The 19,641-nt window shown below is 36.7% G+C and overlaps 2 protein-coding genes across 2 annotated transcripts; one reads left to right on the top strand and one right to left on the bottom strand.

The window, feature by feature from the left end:
- Window positions 1–352: 352 nt before the first annotated feature.
- tmem134 (transmembrane protein 134) lies at window positions 353–7,881 on the bottom strand. The gene is made up of 8 exons (XM_044115524.1): window positions 7,641–7,881; window positions 7,079–7,309; window positions 6,925–6,992; window positions 5,615–5,701; window positions 5,459–5,535; window positions 4,434–4,478; window positions 2,253–2,306; window positions 353–1,147 (listed from the first exon to the last, which is right to left on the bottom strand). Exons 2-8 carry the CDS (start codon window positions 7,271–7,273, stop codon window positions 1,065–1,067), a joined length of 609 nt encoding a protein of 202 aa, XP_043971459.1. The 5' UTR covers window positions 7,274–7,309; window positions 7,641–7,881; the 3' UTR covers window positions 353–1,064.
- A 3,328-nt stretch (window positions 7,882–11,209) lies between these two features.
- Window positions 11,210–19,635, top strand: serping1 (serpin peptidase inhibitor, clade G (C1 inhibitor), member 1). Its single transcript, XM_044113285.1, has 11 exons — window positions 11,210–11,364; window positions 11,688–11,735; window positions 12,490–12,598; window positions 12,728–12,892; window positions 14,208–14,513; window positions 14,648–14,854; window positions 15,189–15,332; window positions 15,447–15,650; window positions 15,731–15,870; window positions 18,843–19,065; window positions 19,202–19,635. The coding sequence occupies exons 2-11, from the start codon at window positions 11,688–11,690 to the stop codon at window positions 19,447–19,449; spliced, it is 1,794 nt and encodes a 597-aa protein (XP_043969220.1). The 5' UTR covers window positions 11,210–11,364; the 3' UTR covers window positions 19,450–19,635.
- Window positions 19,636–19,641: the final 6 nt, after the last annotated feature.

Here is a 19,641-nt window from a genome sequence, read left to right as displayed (position 1 = left end):
GATAGCTAATTTAACTTTACACACTGACAATAAAAATCATTTGGTTGCTGCTCTCTGTCTTAATTGAATCCCACACAGGATTCAGGACAGAAATTAACATTTCTAACCGTTTAGCCTGTTCACCTAAAACTTGAACATAAAATTGCCTAAAAACTATTTTGCAGAGAAATATAAGTCTAGATTTTTATGCAAATGACAAAGACAGCCTCCCACAGAAATGTCAAAGAACCAAATAAACATCTGAGGTCATCTTGCTTGTGGGCTGAAAAAAATAAAACTTTACCCATGAAATATGTACCAAATAAAGTAAACAGTTCTGGTGAGAAGTTTATAAAGTTTACATCCCCTTATCTTTATTATCAGTTATGAGATTTCAATCTTAAATTAGAAATGTTATTTTATTCCACAATGAAATAATCTTCTAAGTGAATTTCACACATACCCACTAATATTTTGTTAAAAGATCCATAGTAACTTGGCTCCAAAACATCTTCCGTAGCCATCAGAAAGCTGTTTTCTTTGCCTATTTAATAAAAAGGCAAAATAAGCAAAGAAACCAATATTTTCTTTATGTTTTAAAATACCCAATCGCTGTGCCATTCCACTTTATTACAAATAAAGTAATGGACTAATTTGTTTAGCATTATAAAGGCAGTTATCAGCAGCTGGTGTGAATTTCATATCAATAGAAATAGTTCATTTGTCATCCAAACATAAAAAAAAAAGATTAAAGAATGCTCATTATGATTCTCATTGAAAACCAAATTCCTCTGCAACAAATTAAAATATATACACTTTTTTATTTTTTATTCACAGACATTATTCACACAACACTAAAAACCACAGGCAAGACCAATCTCCTTTTAGTGTGTACACAGAGAAACGCTAGTTCATGTAGGGGAAATGTAGTCAAGGCACAGAGTGGTTCAAGTAGCAGCGGTCATTACAATGATAAAAACAACAACAATGTGACAGTATATTATGCTACAGAAGTTACAAAGAAAACAACAGTCCATTGAAATAGAACACCAGGAATGGAGTGAAATGTAATGCGTAGTGAAATCTCATTTTTCAAAGTAAGGCAAGTAGAAAAATTTGAAGCCTCTTCGACCCTGGACAGCACAGGTGATGTAGATCACGTGATACGCTGCAGGAAAAAAAATTGTAAATAACAGTTATGGAAAGAAAAAGAGAGGGTTTCACAGGATTCTGGATTAATTCACCCCTTTGTCAGTTTTTATCCTCATTTCACTCCCACACGTTACCATTTTCTCCCTTCTATATTCCAGTAGCTACATGTAAACAAGCCACAATGAACCCATGTGCTAAAAACACGGGTATAAATGGTTTTTTTTGTATGAATTATACAGAAAAATAATTCTAAAATGTTCAAATATTCATAACCAAATTTAAATGTACATTATTTTTTGGGATCTTTTTATCACACCCTCTTTCCATTTGGTAGATCAATTTATATTTTAAGACAATTATCATGAAAATAAGACTTAGCTGAATTATGATACATTACCGGGTTATCTTACTCAGTAAAAAAAAATAAAAAAAAATTCATGTATCTTGATGTAATTTTTTTCCCAGCCATTAGCTGCTTTTTAAAATGTTTTTACTTAAACTTTTTCAAAGTAGCCTGGTTTGAACCAGCTGTTTAAATATTTAACAAGATCTGGCTTGAAAAACACTGATTTTCTCTCCCAGAAGAGTATTAAGTGGATCAAATAATGAGAATATATTTATTCTAAATCTTTTAACAAACACCAGTGAACTGATTTTTATTCCCCCAGATTTGTGGAAATGGCTCAGTGCCAAGCAACAAACGCTTCCCAAAAGGCCTCTACGCTGTTCCACATAACAAGTATTATCATAGAAACACTCAAGGTGCTGAGCCAGAAGTACAAAACATGGAATGGATAACTGCAAAAATAGAAATACATTTTTCTAAAAAATGGCATAAAATAAAGCAAAGCACATGTATAAATTTAGGATGAAACTAAAGGCTTTTAGACTAATGAAAAAAAAATCAAATATAAGAAAATATACAACTTTTTAAAAGTCCTGAGAAATCCTGTTTACAAAATAATTCTCATCGCCCCCTGCTGGTAGATGTATGTATATTCTAAATATGGAAAAAGTTGCAAAACGTCTAGAACTAACAGGTAGCAGCATTATCTTAAAAAATAAAATAAAAAAAAGTTAAAATTAAAATGCACATTTGATGAAAGGAAAAATCTACTCACCTCCAGGGATAAAAAGAAGAAATCCAGGTACAAAGAAAATAGCACTTGAAACACCTGTGGGGACACCTTGATTAGTGACAGGTCTGCTTATCTGTGCAACCAAACATTAACTTAATTCATTAATATTATCAAAGGTTTATGTTAAGTTGTTATTTTACACTTAAGTTTTAAAAGGAGTGTAATAAGGTTTGTATTTCATAGGAGGCCTTGCAGACTGATGTTGTTCTGATGTGAGGGCTGCAGAACAAACAGAACATTTTGAACTTTTGGTTTTAAAGCCAGAGAAAATTGGCCTATAACAACAAATGCAATTATAAAATTCGAATATATCCAAACCTCAATTACCACCAGTATAGGAAAGCATCAGGTCAGCCTACGGTTAACAAAGCTGAAATAGCTCCATATAATCTGAGCCACACAAAGGAAGCATCAGGGCAGCTGTATAAGCGGTTCAGGGTCAGAGATGGTGTTTCCTCACTCTGGCAGCAGGCTGGGGTTAAAATCTTTCTAACTTCAGCTTCTTCTGCCTGCGGGGGTATTTTAGACACTCCAGCCTCATAAAACTGATACATTAATATCTTGTTAATACGTGTTTAGCAATAATTTTGGATAGGAAAGGTAAAATAAAGCTACATCTTTGTAAAGGTTTAACTTTCATTTAGAAAATTAACTATGAATTGAAGTCTCTGGCAAAAAGTTTCTGAAAGTAACTCTTTTCCACTGGGATTCAATCAGTTGATTCTGATAAGAAGATCTAACTGTTAAATAATGTCTACTTATCTGTTAATGTGACCAGACAATTCAGGCTTAATCTGTGATAAGAGCGATGCGCAAATGTTTTCTATCCACAGGCGCAGAGATCTGATACAATCTAAGGCAAAGAGAACGTCTTAAAGGTGGTTTAAGCTGCAGTTCACAGAACTGAAGCAAACCAAGCCGCTCTTCTTCTCTTCCCACAGCTTTTCCATGTGATTCAGGTCTGAGGACTGACAGCCCTGGGAGAACATCGACTCTGCCTGATGAACATTTTCTGTTGTTATTTGGATAGATGTTTCAGATCACTATTATTCTGAAGACCAGCAGTCTGATCAAAGCACACATTGCCAGGTGAAGTCCCAGTTGATAGTATCAGGAGGTCCTACTGTCCTTCATAACAGTAGTACAGAAAAAGGCCTTTTCTCCCCGGCCAGCCCATCATTTTGCTCAATATATTTATTGGTAAGATAAACCAGGTGTTCCTCCTGCCTTGCTTGTCACAGTTTCAGTTGCGTAAAACTTTGAACCATTCCTTTGACTGTAGATATGGGCCAGGTTGCTGTTTTATTGCAGACAAACTTCTCATAGTCAATGCACATATTTTCCGACTAGGCAGATATGTTCTCCTGTTTTTCCCATATTGAAGAGCGACTTTGTCCTGTAATATCTAATTCTCAGGACAATATGGAACATTGTGGAACACTAAAAGTATAAAATGACAAAACTCATTCAACTGACTTTATAGTCATTGTTAGAAATGTCAACTGATGCAGTAAAAGAAAAAAAAAAACTTTATTCCAAGGCTTTTTACAAAAACATAAATAGTGCAGGGAGGCTAGCACCCTACTGCTGCTCTGTACCATCAGAAACATGTGAAAATCCATTCTGGAAACTCAGAGCCTCCATTTCACACAAGTCTCTGACCTTTGGTTTTTCCTCCAGCCCTGTGACTTCGGTGCAGTTATAAAAGCAGAGCAGCAGGGGATGTTGGCCTTCATACACAGGTTAAGAAAGATCTCTATAGCAACAACTGAACTTGGGCTTTGAACTCTTGAAACCTCTTTACCACCAACCAAGCAGAGCATGTTATGGCTGCATAAAGACAAGACTGTACACACCTTTGCTAGAGATACATTATCAGGCAGCCAGCACCAATGTGGGCCAATTTTCAACTACTGATAATCAATAAAGACGTTATTATTAGTCAATTTCAAAATATTTTGTAAAAGAACAGATTTCAGGTATTTGTTGTACCTTGTATGATGCAGTAAAACACGTATTTATTTGCAATTCAGTTGGTCATGAAATGTGCATAATCAGTTTATCTATCTGGAATTTTCCACTAAATACACAATGATTAACAGATTGATTACGCAACTTCTGGAAACAAAAATTATAAACTGCTGCAGCTCAGTGGTTTCTTACCTGCATTTGGATTTAGCTGTATAACAATCCCGGTGAAAATGAGAGCTGAAAAGAAGCATAAAAACGAAACAAGAGTCAGAAGGAAAGACAGATCAATACTATCAATAACTCAAATTTGCAGTTTCTAATTTCTCTTAAAGGTGAAGTGAAAAACAGAGAACAAGGATATTTAGCTGATCAGTACGGACAAAGTCCAATGCGTGGAGATGTCACTGACACAACACTATGCAAACTGTGTGGTGGAGCTGTTCCTGTTAAAATAACACATTTAAAGCCTTCTAAAGTGCCACTGCTGTTGTGCAAACTTTGCAGTTCCAGTTTTTGCCCTAACATCTCAGCTAAAATATGGTGGCAGCAGCATCAGGCTGTGGGCATGTTTTCTTCAGCGGCGACAGGGAGCCTGGTCAGAGCCGATGGGAAGATGAATGAAGATAATACAGAATAACGCAAGAAGAAAAGCTACGAGAGATTACTTTAGAGCAAGGCAGAGATTTCCTGTCTAGCAGGCTAATGAGGCTAATCCTCCAGTCAGAACTAAAGTGAAAAAAAAACAACAACATACTTTTGAGTTTGGTGATGTATTTTCCAGCATGATAGAGAGTCATGTCACAAGGATACAGTCAAAACAAAGTAGCTAAAAGATCAGGGCACTGAAATCTTGGATCTGTGATCGTGTGACTCTGCACATCTAATTCAATTGGCAACAGTTCATGAAGAAAATGACCCTGTCTTTATATCGAGCATGTGAGAGCTCAGGATTTATGAACAAAACTGTGTTAAGTAGGAAACAGGGTCAATGTTGTAAACACTGACTATTCACATGCATTTTAAATATTTTCTCAAGAAAGCCTTTAAAATGTATTACCATTTTAAGGAAACATGTAGGAAAATTGAAGGAAGAAAAGGTGCTAAAAGGTTTTGGCAAATTGAAGACATTTTAAGGTTTACAAAGCCCTGCACAAACTAATAATTGCATATTTTAACTGTAATGAGTAAAACCAACACTTTATTTGCTCAAAACTTACCAACTCCAGTAATGAGGAGGAGGAATGAAGCAAGGACAACTCTTCTGTTTTTCTTCACCAGCGGATGGGAGACCCACCTGAGAGACATGCCTCTCTATTATTTCTGTTTGTTTGTGTTTCTCTGTGTGAAGGCAGGCGGTTGAGGACCAAACTTACCCGCAGCAGCGTGCCGAGAGCTGCGTGACCGAGCTCAGGGTGCTGAAGGACCACTGAGAGCTGCAGTACGACAGAGTCGCCGGATCACTTTGGAGAGGCAGGACGTATAAGTTCAGAACACAGAAAATTAAAGCTTTTTCCTCTGACAAATTAACTTGCACAGAACCGAGATTTTGAACTGAGAAGGCAGAAGAAATAAATATGCTGTAAACTGATGCACATTGAATTTTTTGTTGTGTAAAACAACAGGCTGACAAGTTATAATTTGTCTTGGAACAGAGTAAAGACAAAGCTGTCAATTCTTTTTAATTGGGGTTTTAATTATCTTGTAGGATTTCACTGTGCACTGTGTTTACAGTGATGGCTGTTATATTTCTGCTAGAAATATTTAACATTTAAGACTACTTAATCTTCAATTCATCCAGAAATTTAAAAAAAGAAAAAATTCAGGCAATTTACATTTCTTAAAGAGGATTTCTACAAACATATATTTGAGTAGTCAAGTCACAAGTGTAGACAGTGTTCCTACATATGTTTCACTTCAAAGTTTTATACTGCTTAAGACTCAACTGTCAATATATTCTGATCCAGCGGTATTCTAAACAACACATATTCATTGTTAGTTATTGTCTAGTTAAGTCAGTTTTACTTTAAAATCTCTAGCGCTTAGGTTTGTCAACTATAGACTGATTTATTACACGGTAAATACAAACTCAGGTAAGCAGAATTGTACTACTTCCTGGAAAAGTAAAAAATAAAATGTTTCAGTGTTTTGTATGATTCCTATGCCAGACCTAGCCTTTAATACTCGATAAAAATCTGATGTAAGAACATCTAGATGTCCAAAAAGTAGCCAATTAGGTATTTGTTTTAAAATGTGTGAATGACTTATCTGCTGACAGACTGGCAGCCAGTCCAGGGAGTACAGTACCCCATCTGTTGTCCAATGAGAGCTGGCAATAGAAACTAACTCATCCCTAATGTATATTTTGGGGCAAAAGGAATATCTTAGTGATTTCAGTGGATTTCATAGAACCCTGAAAAAACAAGCCAAAAATTCAAGTTCAGGTGTGCCAATTGAAAGAAAATTGGTGTAAGTTAAACATAAATCAATTTAAGAAGTAGTTAACCTTTAGAAATTAGTATATTTGATTGTTAACAATAAAGTTTCAAAGCTCAATCATTCTTTCCAAAGTGTCCTTTATATCCAGAGATGGAGAATAATAAAACCTCTGTGAAAGTACTTTGAGGACCTGATTTGAAGAAAACTTTATAAAATATTACAGAAACTCCCCCAACCTCGGTCCTACCTGATTTTGAAGAAGTTATTGAAGGAAGAATTGCCATTGTTGCCCAGTGCGTCTTCATTTTCCAGATTCTATGGGAACCAGCAGATATAAGGGAATAAGCTGGGCTACATAAGAAAAAAAGGATGAAGGTGGACGGTGAGTTTTGTTTGTGTACCTGATACTTTAGGTTGCTGTGATCAGGTGAGCTTGTGCCTGCAGCTGAAGGGTGGGTCTGCGGTTTGGAGAAAGACAGGGGCCCAAACGTCATCTCTCCGTCTCTGTTTTTCCAGCCCTCCGGGTCTCCATCAGTCACAGCCTCCTCATCTCCATCCAACACGAAGGCATCATCAATGGTGAACTGCGCTGCCATGCTCTCAGTCCCTGAGCTGCTATGATCTGATGCTCACTGCAGAACCAGGGACAGAAATCACTCTCATACCACCGGTTTTCTAACACACAAGTGCCTGAACTTCTATTTTTCTTCGCGTTAACCCTGTAATACAAATTCCTTAGCGCAACAGTAATAAGTGTAGCTTCATTATATAAACACATCCGCCTTCTACGTTATAAAAACAACAAATACAACCACAAAAAAAGATCGCCAGACTCGTTTTGTCAATGTATCTGCGCAGACATGTCCTAAGTTTTCCTCGTCCAACGCTAACTCTGGGAGGTCTGTTTCTGCCATTGTTTGTCCTCTTTCCGCTCGCCGATCAGATGACCACAGCAAAACTTACTGTCTTTGGAAAATCTTCTCTCCGGGGAGGAAAAAACTTCTCTGAGTCGTTTGAAGAAGCGTTACATACTGTTACAATCTAATGAGAACCCGAATGAAACTTTTTTTGATGTATTTAAAAGGAATCTTTGCTCAGTTGTCTTAAACAATAAAGGAGCTTCTTCAAAAGTTTTGGAACTCGATTTTTAACGCTCGGCCCTCGATTGGACACGACTGATTCCGCCCAAGCAGCAAAACCGTCAGGCCGCTTAATCATCTGTCGATTTATCCACCCATCCACACCCGAAACGTCGATAACCAGATGTTTTTCACCTAACAATATTAACTGATTATTGTTGTTCAAGCGTAAGCTGTTTCATTTTTACGTTTTAAACGGAAAAACAAAATATACCACGGATGTATGTCATTGTAAACGACAAGAAGTTAAAAAATAAAAAACTACGGAATTAATCGATGGACAATGAAAATATCTATTACCACCACTCTAATTAGACATCAGAATAAATGTCATCAAAAGCTCTACCATTAAAAAAAATATTAATTTTTCATGTTTGCTTTTATTGTCACACGTATTTGAGATCATCAAACAGTTTTAATGTCATGCACGAGGATTTAGAAAAAGCAGCCTTCAAACAACGCATTTGTTCATTAGAATAGCTAAATAAATCCAAGCCAAGTTTAATTATGCTACACCATTTCCTGATTATAGACTGAACTGACTGACTGAAAATCAGTCAAGTAGGAAGAAAAATAAAAAATAACCTCACACGGTGCTGATATCTACATAAAACTGAGAACAGATGGGAACGATGGACATCTGAGAAAGGGTACAAAGTAATTTCTAAAGTTTTGGTATTTCTGCAAACTTGAGAGCCATTATTTATAAACTGACAAATTATTTATCTTTCCCAGAGGAGCCGAACATTACTACAGGTGTACTATGACAGATTGTCATCCAACACAAAAATACCATGGGAGAGTTAAATTGCAAACATCACTGCAAATCAAAAACAACACAAATGTTCATCTCACATATGCCAATTATACCCAAAACATTTGGGAAATTATTCTGGGCACTAATAAGAAAAATCTGGAACTTAGAACGTTTGCATCCTGTAACTTACCCAGCATTTCAGAAAAAGTAAAATTATACTCACATTTAAAGGCACTTTTAAAATAAAAACATAGACATGGGAAAATGTTACCATCTGTCATCAACTGGAGCTCACTGAGAGTTTGAAGAATTTGGATGCCTTTGGTCACATATCAAGACTGTAAAAAAACCCCAACAAAAAACAAACAAACAAAAAAAAACCCCAGCAAATAATGGTGTGTGTATACCTGAACCTTTATTTATTTGGGGTTCATACTGTGAACAAAGCAAAAGCTACATATTTGTTACAAAGTCTGCAAAACCTTTAAAGTATGTTGCTCATAATTGGAGACAGGCAGGAAGAATTTCAGATTTTTTAAGGAGGTTTTTCAAGGTAAGTGAAAAGATGAAAATTAGGTTTATGCATAATTTATAGCAATCACTAATCACGACCAATACCGTCTAATTGCAGCTTGTCTGCTGCATTTCTGATTACTTTTTCCACCCACTGTCTTACATAAAGTATCAGCATGGAGCCTAGTAAGCGGCATGAAGCTTAGTGGATTGAAAAGATAGACTTTTCATCTCCTGATTGTGTACTGATGAATATCAGAAAGAAAATAAACGTAGGTAAGAGATGGTTGTGTTCGTTGAACTACTAAAAAAGATATACTTAAACTATATGTAAACTTGTTGCCTACTTCCATCTAACGTTCTATTTCTTGTATCTACTTGACCTTTTATTAGAGCTGAGGATGTATCTGGAGTCAGTCCCGGCAATCAAATGGCAAGAGTCAGTTTCACTCAGGAAAAGATGTAATACTATATGGAGATATGTGAAACTCCAATCAGTAATCACAAATCAACTTACCACTTTTTTTGGTTTGTGGGAGGAAACTGTGGAACCAAGAAAAAGTGTGGTGCGAAAGTATTCATCTTTTAAGTTCAACGTTTAAAATTTTGTGTTTTTTTTCTTTATTACATTTTGTGGCAGCAGAACGGAAAAGAAGGGGAAATGAGATGCAGTAAAGGTTCCCAGAAAAAAAAACGAACCCCACTATGCTGCATCAGGGCCACCAGCTCTTCTACTGCTGGCTGCCCCAGATTTAATTTGGATTTTTATCTTATAGACCAAGAAAAATTGGTACACGTTTGTGAAGCTGTGAGGGATTTACCCCCTCATTAACAGGTAAAGTATTTTGTACTTTCTATATTCCAACTGATTCAAGTGGTAAATGTATTGTTTTTGTTTGGGAGAAAGTTTAAACCGGATTTATTAAAGATTTTGTTCTAATCATTCTCTCCTTCTCTTTGAGGTCACCTGGTCATGTGTTGCCATGGAAGCGAGCCCATGAACAGTGCTGACAAGGATCTTATGTTTTCAATCAGCCTTACTGGGAAAATTCACACTGTTTGAGATGGAGGGGAGAAGTTTTGGATTTTGTTTGGGCCCAGATTGTGTTTCAGTTTTAGTTTTGAAGTTAACTGTAATTATGTAAATATTTTTCTAGAAATATAGTTTAGTACACATGTGTATTTTCTATCTGGACATGTAAATGGTGTCGCCACCCCTTAATTAGAGAAGCTATGAGCTAATGATTTAAGAACTGGGTGGCTCAGATCAGAGGAGACTCTCTCTCCTGCTGATGGTTGAGAAAGGTGGAACTCATGTCTTGCTGTGAAACTGTAACAAAGTGTTTTTGAAGAAGTGCATTTATATATAAATAAAAAAGATTCAGAGCCCTGCAATGTTTGGATCTTGTCTGGTTCTTGCATTTTTGTTGGGCATTGTTTTGCTGCCTTGGTCATTTTTTAGGCCTGAAAGAAGTTTGACACAAATCTCAAACCAACAGAAGCCAACAAATAAAAATATTTTAAAAAATGTAGATTACATATTTATTCTTTTCTCTCTGGTTTGATATCTGAAAACTCTGTGTAATACTTTCCTAATGAGAAAGGATTTTATAGGCCATCAATTAATATTAAACCAGCTGATATTGATTTGTACATAGCAGCTCAAATGTCTTCTAAATACTGACAAACTTTTTCTGACTTCTTAGCTTCCTATGGCTTTTTGCACATTATCATCTTTGTCTACTCAAAATGTATTTTCTTTCACATTACACTCCATTACACAAATCTTAATTTTTTAAACATTTGTTTTGTGTGTGCGTGGGTATGTGCGTGTATGTGTGTGTGTGGGCGTGTGGGCGTGTGTGTGTGTATGTGTATGAGGATATTGTTGCCAACATCTGTAATAAGTTCCATTTCAATGATGGTACAAATATATTTAATGAAAATAACATTGACCTATTCAATTCTCATTATATTCACTGTATCTCTGTAAGACTAAACTAACTATGATAAAACTAAAATACAGGCAGGTATTTAAAAAAATTTGCTTAATATTTGTTGCCAACAAGTGAAATCATGTGATTTCCAGAAAGTCAGATGGCCTGCGGTAGGCAAACAAACACCTCTAAACCAACAAAGACAAACTATTCTCAACTGCAGTTCAGAGGGGCAGAAAAATCAGAGGTGGATAAGGAAACGAGGAGCGAGCTCACAAAAAGGCAGTGCTGATAAAAATCTGTGCTATCCCTGCATCTGGACATTTGGAGAAACAGAAGCTGTGAGTTTTCTCCCTTTTTTCTACTTTTTTTTTCTGGGTAATGAATAAAAATTAAAACCACAGGATTTTATAGATGGTGTGCAAAAGTGACATGCCTGCTGCAACAATTACTTGGACATTTAAATGTTTTTGTTATTTAAACTTCAGTGTTGATTAGACTCTGCTATAATTATAAAACAATGTTGGGACAAGATAAGTTTTAAACCATTTTATTTGTGAAGGTTCTTGGTGCTTTGCTGGTTGCAACACATATTGATCTTTTTCCAGGCGTAGTGCCATAGTAATGTTGAAATCATTGACTTCTAATCTAATTCTCTTTGCAGATGAAGCAGCAGGCCATAGTTTGCCTCTTGTTGTGGCTCACTTTTGAGGTAAAACTATAGATATTGGATCCTGTTACTGTGGATACGACAGCAATTTGCTAAATTACTCATATCTATTTTACATAAGGTCACATTACAATAACACACCAGACTGTAAGGCTTGAACCTCTATCCAAGACTAGAATCTTTTTATAATCTCAAACAGGTGTAGTCTGGCTATCAAGTAAATCCCATATAATTTTGCGACAATCATGTTTCATTTTGCTGGCATTGTGTTCAAAATAGTGTGCAGTGTCATTACTACCACACAACACAGGGTGTTGCATATGGGACAAAAAAACTTATTCAAGTCTCACCTCATTAACTAGCATACTTAAAGAGAGTCAGTGCAAAGTGCACATTCTTGATGAACAAATGTGAAAATTATGCCATCCACTGTGCCAGTCTAAACAGCAAAAAAAAGACCAATCAAATAACAAAACAAAAACAACAAAAAATACACATAGGACTGCAAAAAAAAAAAAAATTAAAATGCAGTAATAATTATTTTCCATAACATTGTTATCAATGAATAATTACTGGGCTTTTTTTTAAAATGCCATGCTAATAATGTAACATTACATTATTTCCCAGTTTTAATTTGTATTTTTTAAGGGTATTACATTATAAGTCAATATTACATTGCAAATTTCTAATGGGGTCTGAATACTTCAGCAAGGCAATGGAGTTGGTGTCAGACCTTGAAAATGTAAATGATTTTTCTTTTATTTGCACAATTTGATCTTTTGTTGTTTTGCTTCAGCCTGCTTCATGCATGCATATCCGGACTTCCCAAGGCTCCATGGTGGAACTGCCCTGTTACTCATCAGAAAGTGACATACCCGGCGCACAAATTACCTGGACATTTAATGGTGCTGTTATTATTTCTGATTTCCAGGATCACTGAAATATTCATTACTTAACGCTCATATACTATCTGCTTTATGTTTTATCTGTGCGCATGTGTGTGTGTGTGTGTGTGTGTGTGTGTGTAATTACAGGACAAAACATTAGTGACACTGCTTTGTCACCTGGCTCAGCAAAATATGTGAAGAATGGTTTTTACATCTCTATATCTCCTGTGACTACTGCCAGCGAGGGCGAGTATGTGTGTGTGGCAGTGTGGGAACAAGGAGAGGTGACGACTACGTACAACCTCACAGTTGGTGAGAAGTCTTTTACCAAAGATAAAGAGGGAGGATTTATCTCTTAAGACTGCAATATGATCTCACACTGAACATAAAAAAAAAAAAATAATCTAATTCTAGTATAAAACTCATTTTTAACAAGGTTGTTGGTTGCACAAGTAATTGTATAACTTACAAATCCTTTAAAATAAGAACCATTTTTAGCTATGCTTTATTTTTAAAGATGTTTAGAGTTTCTAAGAGTTACATGCCTTTCTTTTCCCATGGGTTAAAAATATGATGATGCAGAAGCCCAGTTAAGCCACAACCTAGTAGACTGGACACTACGCATTTAGTGTCCAGTCACATGCAGTCACTACACTACACATGCGGTGTCCAACTGAAGTTTCAAGTTGCCTCTTGAAACAGAAGTAGAAAAACAATATCTCCAAAACTCACTAGCAGCAAAAAGCAACATGCAGGGGTTACCAATTCCTCAGAATAGCCATTATGTCTTGTTTCCTCTGAGCAGTACGGCACGAATCGTTCCTGTTTGGTCGGTTATTTTGTCTGTTCCAATTGTAAACGTAGAGCATACAACCAACTGGTACAGCACTATTCCTGGGCCATCTTTAGTTTTAGGTTCAAACGACAGTGTTATGGTATGTGGAGCCATGGTATCCATCGATTAAGGCATGTTAGAGCTGTTGGACACCAGTGAGGTGTGCTGCAGGTGTGACAGAGGAGATCAAGGTAAAAGTGGGACTGCATTAGATAGATTCTAAGCCCCTTGTTATTTGCATTAAAGACAAACAGTCTAACAAATGAGGTTATACTGATGGCTCCAGGACAGCTGTGGTTTACTGCCATCAGTGTGTGAATGGGGGTGAACTAAAAGTAGTGTGAAGCACTTTGATAAAGCATTGTACAAGTACAGATCATTTGCCATTTTGAGAGAAAAGTTTGGACCCACCACAACATTCCATGTTTTCTCTGTTTGTTAATAAAAGCTCTCGTTCATTGAGTTTTGGTGGAATCCCAGTGATCAGATCTGTGTGTGGCTCGTGAAAATTAATTTACCATTCTAAAAAACGGTGGTTGATCACAGTTAACTCATAATTTAACAACGGGGAACAAATCCTTTTTCTTGCAGGGTTGCTTTGAGTTTATTTTTTTTCTTTACCTATTAAATTGTCATTTGAGAATCGCCTTTTACATTTACTCAGATTATCTTATTTAAAAATTTGCCTGATGATTTGACCCATTTAAAAAGGCAAAACAAAATGTGCAGGTGATGAATATATGGAACCTAAAAACGCTGATCAGTTTGTGTCTTTCTGTCTTTCATCTTCAGAGTCTTTTCACACCACTGTTAAGGTGACTGAGGACTCGACTGCGTCCCTCCCATGTTACTTACCATCTTCCAGTGAAGATGGTAACAACCTTAATGCACAGTGGTTCAAAGAAAGCGGTGTTGGTAAAAAAACGAGAATAAACACAGCAGAGGACGACTCAAGAAATGCAAAAATTGAACTGCTTTCACCAAATGAACAAGATCAGACCATCATGATCAAAAAAGTTGACATGGGGGATGCTGGGGTTTACATCTGTGAATCTGCTGAAGGGGAAAGGCTAAACTCTTTACAACTTGAAGTTGAAGGTATTTTTGATAAATATCTCTGCTAAATGTTCCCTGCATGACAAGGACATTTTTGTTCATATAAAAATGTTTAATCTAATAACATCTGAATTGATATTTCATTATCCATAGTGTATGTTTAAACTTTGTTTCAGCTCTTGCCAAATCTTCATGCAAAGACCTAATCGAAGAGCTGGAGCCCTGCCATGAGGAAAACAGCCGAACAGCCGAGCCCACACTGCGAGAATCTCTGACAGAATTTTCAATGAAGCTTTATTCCTACCTGAAACAAGATGAGTCTTTGAGCAACATACTGTTCTCTCCAGTCAGCATCAACTACATGCTCTCTCACCTGTTGTTAGGTACAAATACATCAAGAACCTTTTTTTGACTATAACACTTAAAAAAATCCCAGACATAATGTCTCACAACTTTTTTATTCAGATTGCTTTTTTAGTTCATTCATTAATAGGCCTTTCTCAGATTTTGTAAATTTGCTGATTCATCCTCTCCTATTTCATTATATGAAAGTTCCATCCATCCATATTCTTACAAACATTAGTAGCCAAATCATTTGTACAAAATCACTCCTAACCCTTAACTGTCATGGTACTTTCAACTTTTTGAATTTAAATGTCAGATATTTTATGTAGCTCTCCCTGTCACTCTTACAAGGATTATTTATTTTACCCACAGGTGCAAGTGGCAAAACCCGCAACGCTCTGGAGAGAGCTATCTGTGTGCCTCACAACTTCAGCTGCATTCATTTCCATATGAAGAAGCAGAGAGAGAGGATGGGGCAGTCCTTGCAGATAGCTTCCCAGATTTACTATAACTCACGTACTGTATTCAATGCAAAAAACAGATTTTTTCCCCCCCCCACACATTTGGGTTGGTCTATCACAGAAAACATTTTACAGGTCCTTGTGTTTTTTTTTTATTCCCTTTTCTCAGAAATGAATCTGAGTGAGTTCTTCCGTAGCCAGTCTGTTGAGCACTATGGGGCAGAACCTACAAAACTGCTGGACTCCAGTGAGGAAAACATGAGGATGATTAACGGCTGGGTGGCAAACAAGACTAACAACAAGATTACAAATATAATCAATGATTTATCACCAAACACTCAGCTGATCCTCCTCAATGCTGTGTCATTCAGTGGTCAGTAAATATCCATCTCTGTGTACCAAAGATTGCAGATTTGAGCGCTTGCTTATCGTCTGTGTGTTTATGTGTTGCAGGTCAGTGGAAGTTTAAATTTAGTGACAAGCCAAAGAAAGGAGTTTTTGTGAAATTCGGTGGGGATATGGTAAGAGTGCCACTCATCCATCATTCGAAATACATGGCATCTATGACGTATGTTTCTGAAGTACTGGCACAGGTAAGAACCGGCCAACTTCAACCACTCACTTTACTTCTGTAGTTGCTTGATCTGATTCTTGGTTGCAGGGTTAGGAGCTGATCCCAACAACTGAGGTTGGAGCACAAAGTATATACAGAACCATAACTTTAGAATAACCAGTTGTATAATTTTGTATAAGTGGAGTAGTTTGGAATAACCAGAGAAAACACACTCATCCACAGTGAAAACATCCCAACTTACATGTGTAACATTTTTTCCAGTGTAAAGCGTAATAAATGCTGCAGTTCTTGAAAGATGACTATATCAGAGCATCTCCAAAATTGAAGCTCTTGTGGATTTTTTCCAGTTGTACAGTGACAACACATTACTGCTACTGCAGCTGCCACTTTTTCTTATCTGACAGCTGTTATTTTAGTCAATGTGAACCTGTTAACCCTGCTGTTTAATTTTGGTTAAGGGGAATGTATTTGTACTTTTAAAATATTCCTGTCCCACAGTCAAAATGTGAAAATTTATTTTTAGCTACACTAAAAATAAAAATTAAAAAAACTGGGAGAAAAAGAAAAAATAGGCTTTGTAGCGGAAGTTTAAGTCTTGACATTAATGCCATATGAGGCCAACTTACTGTTTCAGTTGTGTACCTGATTACTGCTAAGTTTGACAGATCCTGAAGATTTACTCCATCTGAAGCTTTTCATTTAGTCCTGATTATCATCCAGCTTTTCATTCTGATTATCCTTCAAGACACTGTCACATATTTGGAGCCTGCCATAGCAAACCATAGGAGAACATTGAAATACCTTGTAAAGCACAGCAAATGCAAAGTAATGCGTTTCAATGCCTTCATGCTATGCATGGAAGGCATCTACTACTATACACTTAAAAATAACTGCTGCTTCCTTTCCCAATTAATGTGGTTGGTACCACTGCGTGCACCCCCACAATTTCAAGACATGCGGCTGGATCTTGGCATGCATTTTGAGTAACCCTGGCAACGTAATTAGCAAAAAAACGAGCTAAATTAAATTAAAAAAGATTCTGACCTACACTGTTCTGTGTCAAAACAGAGATAGAATTCTGTCTCCCCCTTTGTGTCTCACTCACACGTGACAATTTTCAGAGAGGATTAATTATATAGCACTGAACACTGAGGTAACCAAGTGCCACAAACTAAACATTACTTTTGCAAAAGTAAAAATCAGAAGGCAGTGCATAACATTAGCACAAATATCGCTAATGTAGCTACTGCCCACATTAGCAGTAGCCTTTTCTCTAAAATAAGCTTTTTAGCTATTTTGTTGATTTATTATCTATATTTAGTACACTGAATGGAGGAAGTCAATGTAAGACAACATGTTAGTTATGCCCCACATGCCACTGACAGCATTTAGGCTGACATTAGCATTTTGGCTAATTTTAGCTGATCTTAATATACCGAATGAATGGAGTAGGTTTATGTTGCTCAACATGTTTGTGACTCTTCATATTGAGTACATTGTAGCTTACTTTAGCATTGATGCTAATTTTTAGCATCAGAACGCTGGGTTCCAACAGACAAGCACATTTTGGCAGGCCCCGTTTGAATTTCTTCAGAACGTTTCTCGTTTCCACTATTTATCTTTATCTCTACAATATATCATTGTAAAATAGACAATAATAAATGATTGGCTATTTTCAGGTTTTTTTGCTTTATTGTCACAAAATTGACAAAGGTCAATGAAGGCATTGATGTTTGTCATGCTTAGTTGGTTGAGATTCATAAATTAATTAAATATCAGACAAAGATTACCAGAGTAAAATTTAAAATGCAGTTTCCAAATTATGACTGTATTTAATGTGAGAAATAAACTATCTAAGCCAACCCAATTCTATGTGACTCCAAAATCCACAGTGAGCGCAATTATCCACAAATGGAAAAAAAAAAAACATGAATAGTGGTGAACTTACTGCTTACCAAATGTGAAACATTTTGAAATGTGTGGGTCTTGTTCTAACATAGACTTTCAGAAAAAAAAACATCATAAGTATAGACAAACATGGTAGTGGTAGTGTAGCACTGTTTTGCTTCTGGACAAATTATACGACTCAATGGAACCATACGTCCTGCCATTGATGAGAAAATCATGATGAAGAATTTCCACTGATAAATGTGAGATCTTAAGTTTAAGTGGATTTGGATCATGCAGCAGAATGATTTTTCAAAAGAGCACTAAGAGGACTACTTCTGAATGGCTTAAAACCTGAACAAAACTAAGAGGTTTTGGAGTGGCTTGATCAAAGTCCAGTTTAAATCCTCCAATGTGGCTGAATAAAAGCAATTGCAAAGATGAGTGGGCTGGAGTATCTCTACTCTGTGTAATAAGACTGATTGTCAGTTTTTGCAAACACTAAATGACATTTGTTGCTGCCAGGGGAGGCATATGCAATTATTAGAGAGCCCTGAATTTCATATTGAATCAGGTTGGCTTTAGATAGCTTGTTTCTTTGATATATTAAATTATCATTTCAAAACAGTTTTATTTTATCCAGATCAACCTTGCCTGATGTTCGAATTTGACTTATGATGTGAAACCTTTGATAAAAAGGAGAAAGAAATACAGAAGAAAAAAACAGGGTTAGCACTTTCTCACTGTCTTGGCAAATTTTGGAAGTCCTCTTGTAGCCATTCCAAGAAATGGCAACAAAAAAAGATGATTCTGTCTTCCACTGAAATACATGGGATGTGTTTGAAAGGAAAAAGTTATAAGATGTCAGAATAGAGATATCTAGTGATCTCAATGTGGTTGGAATTGTTTAAATGGGCTAAGTAAGTAAGACATTCAATGTGTATTTGGATATCTGCTGGGCTTGGAATATGTCACATGGCTGATAATGGTCACCCCCTGATTAAGTCACCTGTTATTTGTGGTGTGCAGCTGAACTTTTATTGTCTTTTCTGAGTTTGTTGTTGTAATTCTAGAGAGGACTTGACACATTTTGTTTGTCCATAGGTTGCGAGGTTTGCTCTTACAGGTGACAACAGTCTCTACATCCTGCTGCCATATACCAACAAACTGTCTGACCTGCAGAGGATGGAGGACAGGATGACGGATGCAAATGTGCGTCGAATGATAGAGCTAGTAAACGCAGTCTCTCCCCAGAACATGGACGTCACTCTGCCCCAAATCAAGCTGGATGTGGAGCCAAACATGAGAATGCTCATCAAGAAATTAGGTTTGCTACTCTTCATATTCAGATGTTACTCAGGCACCATCGCTATTAGCTTACCTTTATCAGCACCATGATGACACTGCTTGTGAAATATGTTGCTTCATCTGCTCTTTGATATCTCTTTCATCCCTCTAACCAGGCTTGTCATCACTTTTTGAGGGGTCCAGCCTATGTGGCCTGTCCTCAACTGACAATCTGGTTTTGGATGATGCCAAGCACAAAGCATTTCTCGCCCTGACCCAACAAGGAGTTGAGGCTGGCGCTGTCACCAGCTTGTCGTTCTCTCGCTCCTTCCCTACCTTCAATGCTCTGCGGCCATTCATCTTGCTGCTGTGGAGTGACAAGGCCAATGTGCCACTCTTTATTGGCCGAGTGTTGGAGCCATAAGAAACAAAAATGGAGAGAGGCAAATGAGCAGAAAACAAACGATTAATGGAGTCTGCCTGTCAAAGAGCAAACCATACAAGATAGCATCAGTTTATTTCTGGATCTTGATGTAGTAAGCAGTACCTTTTAAGTACAGTTAATGTTTATGTGGTACACTTATGACAAATAAATGAAAAATACACATAATTACTG

Source organism: Gambusia affinis, linkage group LG04, assembly GCF_019740435.1.
Source record: "Gambusia affinis linkage group LG04, SWU_Gaff_1.0, whole genome shotgun sequence".
Taxonomy (NCBI): Eukaryota; Metazoa; Chordata; class Actinopteri; order Cyprinodontiformes; family Poeciliidae; genus Gambusia; species Gambusia affinis.
This window is presented reverse-complemented; position numbering and strand designations above follow the sequence as displayed.